Source organism: Enhydra lutris, unplaced genomic scaffold (genome assembly GCF_002288905.1).
Source record: "Enhydra lutris kenyoni isolate GAN:26980312 unplaced genomic scaffold, ASM228890v2 scaffoldscaffold15, whole genome shotgun sequence".
NCBI classification, from domain to species: Eukaryota; Metazoa; Chordata; class Mammalia; order Carnivora; family Mustelidae; genus Enhydra; species Enhydra lutris.
This window is the reverse complement of record NW_019154099.1, coordinates 39,854,481-39,862,659: the sequence shown is the minus strand read 5'-3', so window position 1 is coordinate 39,862,659 and position 8,179 is coordinate 39,854,481. Positions and strand designations below refer to the sequence as shown.

At 35.5% G+C, this 8,179-nt stretch overlaps 1 protein-coding gene across 1 annotated transcript; it reads left to right on the top strand.

Moving 5' to 3' along the window:
- The first annotated feature begins 773 nt into the window (after positions 1–773).
- On the top strand, positions 774–7,532 carry LOC111147085 (SLIT and NTRK like family member 6). The gene is made up of 2 exons (XM_022502968.1): positions 774–1,368; positions 3,785–7,532. Exon 2 carries the CDS (start codon positions 3,809–3,811, stop codon positions 6,326–6,328), a length of 2,520 nt encoding a protein of 839 aa, XP_022358676.1. The 5' UTR covers positions 774–1,368; positions 3,785–3,808; the 3' UTR covers positions 6,329–7,532.
- Positions 7,533–8,179: the final 647 nt, after the last annotated feature.

Sequence of the window (8,179 nt, the reverse complement as noted above, 5' to 3'; positions counted from 1 at the left end):
AGAAAGAAGGAATTTGACAGTTGAAAGTTTTATTAGTGGTGATTCAGAAACTTTTGAGAGTTGAAGGGACAAGTAGCTTTTTAAATAGAAACATTTTAGGGGGAAAAAAATGCTCTCTCCAGCCAATGCCATAAAAATCAGGATATTGTAATTTCTACATACTCATTCAACTTGGTTCATTTCACCTGAAGAGACATCACTTCAGAGTTTTGAGAGTGTTAAGCAGTGTTCAATTAATGACAAACATCTGTAATAAAGATTCTTGAATATATTTTAAAGTAATCATATTGCCATTCCAAATAAATATTATCTTCCTTGCAAAAGAACCTCATTTCTGGTCTCATTACTGAACGTTAGCTCTAGGGAAAGAAATAATGAACTGTACGACTTGGAGTCTCTGACGTGAGGCTTTAAAAGACATTTAAATCGTGCGTACGAAAAGGCAAATGTGGCAGGAAAGTAGTTCACGTTAACGTTTCAAAAACCTAGTGCACCATTGCAACCACAAATACTGGTAAAACACAAAGCAAAACAAAACCTGAAGCAAGGACTCTACAGGCGGCATGCTGACAGTTTTGCTGCACGCCTGTGTGCAAATCAAACAGTCCTGTGCCGACGGAGAATTTAACATAGTGCATTATTTAGCTTGCTCTCCAACACAAAAAAATTATACATTTAAAACGGTGCATAATTATTCCCATCGAAATTTACTTGCACTCTCTTTGGTATCAAAAGGGAGTGGAAAGGCCATTTGCAGAAAGAGGAGGAGTTGAGCAGTCCCAAGGTGGAGCTGTCTCTTGTGTTAAATGACACTGGCTGAGTAAAGCGCTCAGGGCTTAAAGGCTGAGTCAAAAGCCAAGAAGTCTCTTTATGGACGCCTACCTCCCAGCCCTTGGCAATCTGACTAATAACAAACTGAGCTAACAAGAAAGACTAGAAAGGGAGGAAAGGGAACACTGCTGCAGCTTGGATCTACAAACTAAGAAAGCAAGAGTGATCAATCCCAGCTCTGTGAAACATCTTGTTTATTTACTGCATTCCGCAGCTTGCAAATGGTTAACTATATGCAAAGAAAGTCAGCATAGCTGTGAAGTATGCCGTGAATTTTAATTGGGGAGAAAAGGCAACTGCTTCAGGATGATCTAGTATGCACTCGGTCTGAAATATATTCAATGAACTGCTCAGCATTTAGTCTTTGAGCAGAGCTTTTTAACTTTATGAAGCAATGGGACCTGCCAAAAAGTGATATTTGAGAAGAAAGTACGTGGCGGCTGGTTTTTCTTTTTTAATAAAGAAAGTGAATTGACTTTGACCATCTCTTCCAGCTGTGCATTGCAGATAACGTCAGGAAGAGTTTCTGCTTTATAGGTAAGATGAATGTTTCCAGGCTTTTCTAATACCTATCTTTGCATTGTCTTAAAGTGATTGAATTTGTACGTTTGCCCTTTTAAAAAAAATAACTTAGCATTAAAAGCTATCCAGTTTCATTCTTACTCATTGGCACCACTAATGCTGTAGCAGATGCCTGTTTTCTCTGAGCAGCAGACAGTCCAACAGCTGGCTCGCCAGAGGAACAAATAAAATAAGATGCCACTATTTCTTGCATAGCATCCAGTTTGTTATTGGAAACTATATATGTGTGCTTTCTGAAGGAAAGATCACTTCCAAACACCATTGCTGAATTTAAAATATAAGCAGAATGTTAAAAGATTCTTGGTATTTTGTATGCTATTTTTCTTATTTCCTGGCTGGAAAATATATATTTTCTGAAAATATGTAAACAGAGATTTTTGACCTCTTTCACATAGGATCAGATGTTACCCATACGGAACCCGTCTTCAAATTTGTGTGCATTTCTGAAAAGATATGAAACTGTTCCCTAGGACATTTTGAAGAACATAAGATGAATATAAGATTAAAACAGTAACTAGAGATTGTCATCTGGAAGTTATTTACTATTTCCTCAAGATGCTGTGTCTGGTGAAATGAATCATATTCTTTCTTAGTAATCTATGAAGAAGTACTTTAGTGTTTGTGGAAGCTAATCCACAAGTTGAGGGCTCCAACTACAAGCTGTTGGGTTCTAAACATAGACTCAGAGCTGTTTAAAAATCAATTTCCCTGTGGAAAAATTTAGTCTGCTAACTTTTCCTTTATATGGAAAGGCACTATACAGTTTTATTTCTTTAGTTGCCTTTTACCATTCAGAAAACTTCATGCTATACATGTTTTCAATAAAACAAAGTATTTTCATGGGATTAGTTTTTCCAGAATTATTGATTGGTTTTGGGATGTTCTATCTGTTCTGTTGCATCTATCAGATTGTGAACTTCAGGTAGATTCAAAGTTACTGTTCACATTCCATTAAAAAATAAATGAAAGCAGATACCACTTGGAAAAGTTGAAGAGTTTTGAGATATGGTGTTTATTTATCTTTCAATTTAATTTCTATAAAGTTAAGTTACACTAAAGAAAAGAAATGCAATTAAATACATTGGAGTTATATGTATTTATCTTGTCAATGCTGTCATCTCAGAGTTAGAATCTTTCTAAAGAATTGCTATTTCAGATACATTTCTTAAATTTTTAAGGAGTTGGAATATGTGATGTTGTTATCCTGAACTGTCATTTTTTTTATTTACCAAATTAGAAGTACCCTCAAATGTTTGAGTATAGTGCAGTTTGTTTTAGAGTTCACTGTGGCTTTAAGCCTAATAATAAAGGAGGTCTATTGCTTAATTATATGATGACATTCTGTGCCCTAAAGCCAGTTTCGAAACCTCATTAGAAAGTCATTTGCTTGAAGTTTATGTGAGGCATTGTTTATTCTTTTATAATAGCTAGAAATGTGTTTTAAAGCTGTTTTTCTTCTTTAGGTATATATTAACCTTATTCATAAAAGGATTTAAAAGCAGCAGGAAATATCCTACTTTTAGAAATTCAGTAGAAAGTGTGACAAGTGAAATTTTAACAGGCACTCTTAACCATATATATCGAATACTATCAAACTTCTACAAACTGCCCTAGACAGCACAGTTAAAATGAAATTCTTTTTATAGTGATCTCCTTTCTTACATGGTCAGAGACTTATTTTCCTCATGGTTTTTAAATAAGATAATAAAATTAATAAGTATAGAGCCAAAATCAAAACAGGTTAAAACACAGATATAATTATTAGATAGTATATTGTGACATCCAGTTCAAAAATATAAATAAATAAAGGAAATACATTATGTATGCATGTGTGCATACATAGATACATACATTTTTTCCTAACTTTTTCTAACATTTTTGCATTCCCTACTTTTTTCTCTGCTTCTGGTTAATATCACATATTTGTTTTATACTGTAATCCTTCAACCTTAGAGTCATCAACTTTGTGGTTAAAAAAGAAAAAAAAGGAATCAGGGTCTTTGCAAGCATACACCTCTGCATCACATCGAGGTATCAATAGTCCAATTAAACAGCAACTCTCTCATCTATGAAAATGCAGTTTATTTGGAAAATGTGAACACCATTGATGATATAATATTTTAAATTCTCCTTGACCTAAATTTTACATTTTTATCACAGTACAATTTAAAAGTGAAGCAAAACATGCTTGTCATAGTATTAGAAAAAAAATAAGAGAAAATGCAAATGTAGTAAGGTATTCATATTTTCCAAGTAATTAATTTTTTTGTTGTTGTTTTTAGAGGAAACCCTATTATTTTGTAATCACCAGGTTCATCTCTTCCCTACTTCTGCCCGCTGAAGTACATTGCTGTTGCCTTTTGTTTTACAGAATCACATTTCATCACATGACAACATGAAGCTGTGGATTCATCTCTTATATTCATCTCTCCTCACCTGTATATCTTCACAGTCCCAATCGCCGATGTCCTCAGCCAGAGGTTCTTGTGACTCTCTTTGCAATTGTGCGGAAAAAGACGGTGCAATGCTAATAAACTGTGAAGAAAAAGGTATCGAGAAGTTATCCCAAATAAGTGTGCCACCATCACGACCTTTCCACCTAAGTTTATTAAATAATGGCTTGACAATGCTTCACACGAATGACTTTTCTGGGCTTACCAACGCTATCTCAATACACCTTGGATTTAACAATATTGCAGATATCGAGACTGGTACATTTAATGGTCTTGGCCTTCTTAAGCAACTTCATATCAATCACAATTCCTTAGAAATTCTTAAAGAGGATACCTTCCATGGATTGGAAAACCTGGAATTCCTACAAGCAGATAACAATTTCATTACAGTGATTGAACCAAGTGCCTTTAGCAAGCTCCACAGACTTAAAGTGTTAATTTTAAATGACAATGCTATTGAGAGTCTTCCTCCAAACATATTTCGGTTCGTTCCTTTAACCCATCTAGATCTTCGTGGAAATCAGTTGCAAACATTGCCTTATGTTGGTTTTTTAGAACACATTGGCCGGATATTGGATCTCCAGTTGGAGGACAATAAGTGGGCCTGTAACTGTGACTTATTAGAGCTAAAAACTTGGTTGGAAAACATGCCTCCGCAATCTGTAATTGGTGATGTTGTGTGCAACAGCCCTCCATTTTTCAAAGGAAGTGTACTAAGCAGACTGAAAAAGGAATCAATTTGCCCCACTCCACCAGTGTATGAAGAACACGAGGATCCTTCAGGATCATTACATCTGGCAGTAACATCTTCAATAAGTGAGAGTCGCATGTCAACCAAGACCACATCCCTTTTGAAACCAGCCACCAAAGCACCAGTTCTGATACCCTATATTACAAAGCCATTCACTCAACTTCCAGGACCCTACTGTCCTATTCCCTGTAACTGCAAAGTACTATCCCCATCAGGACTTCTAATACACTGTCAAGAGCGCAATATTGAAAGCTTATCAGATCTAAAGCCTCCTCCACAAAACCCTAGAAAGCTTGTTCTAGCAGGGAATATTATCCATACATTAGTGAAGTCTGATCTAGTGGAATACTTCACTTTGGAAATGCTTCACCTGGGAAACAATCGTATTGAAGTTCTTGAGGAAGGATCCTTTATGAACCTAACAAGATTGCAAAAGCTCTATCTAAATGGTAATCATCTGACCAAATTAAGTAGAGGCATGTTCCTTGGTCTCCACAATCTTGAGTATTTGTATCTTGAATACAATGCAGTTAAGGAACTATTGCCAGGAACCTTTAACCCAATGCCTAAACTTAAAGTCCTCTATTTAAATAATAACCTCCTACAAGTTTTACCACCACATATTTTTTCAGGGGTTTCCCTAACGAGGATAAACCTTAAAGCAAACCAGTTTACCCATCTCCCCGTAAGTAATATCTTGGATGACCTTGATTTATTGACTCAGATCGACCTTGAGGACAATCCCTGGGATTGCTCCTGTGACCTGGTTGGATTGCAACAGTGGCTACAAAAACTGAGTAAGAACACAGTAACAGATGACATCCTCTGCACTTCTCCAGAGCACCTGGACAAAAAGGAATTGAAAGCACTAACTAGTGAACTCCTTTGCCCAGGTTTAGTCAATAACCCATCCCTGCCAACTCAAACTAGTTACATAATCGTCAGTCCCCCTACAACCACAACTACAGCCGATACTATTTTAAGATCACTTACTGATGCTGTACCGCTGTCTGTTCTAATACTAGGGCTGCTGATCGTGTTCATAACCATTGTGTTCTGCGCTGCAGGGATAGTGGTACTTGTTCTCCACCGCAGGAGAAGATACAAAAAGAAACAAGCAGATGAACAGATGAGAGACAACAGTCCAGTCCATCTTCAATACAGTATGTATGGCCATAAAACAACTCACCACACTGCTGAAAGACCAGCATCTCTCTATGAGCAGCACATGGTGAGTCCCATGGTTCATGTCTATAGAAGTCCATCCTTTGGCCCAAAGCATTTGGAAGAGGAAGAAGAAAGGAATGAAAAAGACGGAAGTGAGGCAAAACATCTTCAAAGAAGTCTTTTAGAACGGGAAAATCATTCACCACTCACAGGGTCAAATGTGAAATACAAAACCACAGACCAATCAACTGAATTTTTATCCTTTCAGGATACCAGTTCATTATATAGGAATATTTTAGAGAAAGAAAGAGAACTTCAGCAGCTGGGAATCACAGAATACCTAAGGAAGAACATTGCTCAACTGCAGCCTGATATGGAAGTACATTATCCTGGAGCCCATGAAGAGTTAAAGTTAATGGAGACCTTAATGTACTCAAGGCCAAGGAAGGTATTAGTGGAACAGACTAAAAATGAGTATTTTGAGCTTAAAGCTAATTTACATGCTGAACCTGACTACTTAGAAGTCTTGGAGCAGCAAACATAGATGGAGAGATCGAGGGCTTTTGCAGAAATGCTGTGATTCTGTCTTAAGTCCAATCCTTGTAAATAAGTGCCTTACATGTGTGTGTCATCAATCAGAACTAAAGCACAGCAGTAATCCTATGGGAAAAAAAGAAGAAAAAGAAACTCAGGGATCATTGGGAGAAGCCATTGCATTTTCTTCAGGCAATTTTGCCTGCCCCTAATAAATTAATCCTTGTATGTAAATCATCCAAGGATTATAGTAATATTTCTCCATATACTTAAAAGTGTTTCAGAAAAGTCCTGTTGCACATCTAAAAGGGTTGAGTATTTAAGCAACCCTTATTTTCTTGAATTACTTTACCAGTGGATGAAATAAAATTGGTTTTGTCACTTAAAAGTTATACCTGTATATGTAATTATAATATGTAAGGAATATATTATTTATATAATCAGCATATACCACAAAAAAATGTACATTGTCAGATACACCTAATTTTCTTGCAATAAAGGCAAAAGGAACTGGAACTTTAAAATTATGACTAGTAATAGTAAAGAAAAAAATAGAATGTGGAATTATATAGGTTATGAGTGACCCAAAACTGAATATTTGAGGGTTAGAAAAATGTCACTGCTATGCTTTCTGAATTTAAAAATAAGAGTCATTAATAGTTCAGGTGATGAATAAGCAAAGTTTTTTGGTTTTTCTACACATTTTTGTGTGGACAATCTTATTGTCAATGCTGCTGTGAACTAAGGTATGTCATTTGTGCTCAAACTTTGATTCTTGTTCTTGGGATATTTTTAAAATGCTACTGATATTCAACTGTAAATATGATTAGTGCATAAATTAAGTTTGGTTTCTTTCATAGCATTAATCCTTTGTAAAATTTGAATGACCATGATAGAAATATGTTTCTTGTGGCAAGTAATAATTCACAGGTATAAAACAAATAGGAAAAATCGTGTTTTTAAAAAATTTTATTAATGTAAACTGGTAGTTGTCATAAATTAGTACAAAAGGCATGTCTAAGGGTAGGTGGTTTAAGTTGCCTCAAGAGTGGGACAATGTAGCTTTATTTTACAAGAAAGTATAGCTAGATTTCTATGAACTATTTATTCTGTACAGTTTTGTATATTTTTGGTTCACAAAGGTAATTATTCTTGGGTGCCTTTCAAGAAAATTAAAAATACTGCTCACTACAATAAAAATAAAATGAAAACTCCCTTTTTAAAAGAATTTTCTTCAGTTAGTCTGATCTGTAATTCAATCAAGTCAGGATTAACACACACACATGCATGCATTTGTGCACATGCACGAGAAGGAGATTTCTGTTTGTTACACACACAGAAACATCTTCTTTACCATCTGCAAAAAGGTCATTCAGTGTCTGGGTATGATTGACACAGAATCGAACCTAAATCTGACCAGTAGGTCTCCCTTTCCAGCAAATCCTTTTCCCACTCAATACAAATGAAAGGGATTTATTTTTCTTCTTTCTGATTATACAATCAATGGTACAGCAGATTTTCACAAGGCAAAATGGAATTAATCAAAGTGATCTAGCTCTGTTTCTGAACACCATGCAGATCCATGCACAAGGTTGGGAAGGAACATATTTCAGATTAGAAAGGACTTTCTTTAATTTACTTAATACTATTTTACTGATTCCTGAATGTTCTATTAAATGTTTTGGTTTTCAACACTCAACTGTCTGGAATACTAGCAAATCGTATATCATTTCCTTGATTTTGAATAAGAAGCCTTTCTGTTGATAAAAACAGTAGGGGTCTGTGCTGCCTGGTATGAAGACTAATTATGTGTCTATTATGAAGTCATATCACTAGGTTTTCTTTTAAATCATTGCATATA

What these genes read in the sequence shown, in the direction of transcription:
- LOC111147085 (XM_022502968.1), top strand. Translation starts at nt 3,809, where the DNA reads ATGAAGCTGTGGATTCATCTCTTATATTCATCTCTCCTCACCTGTATA.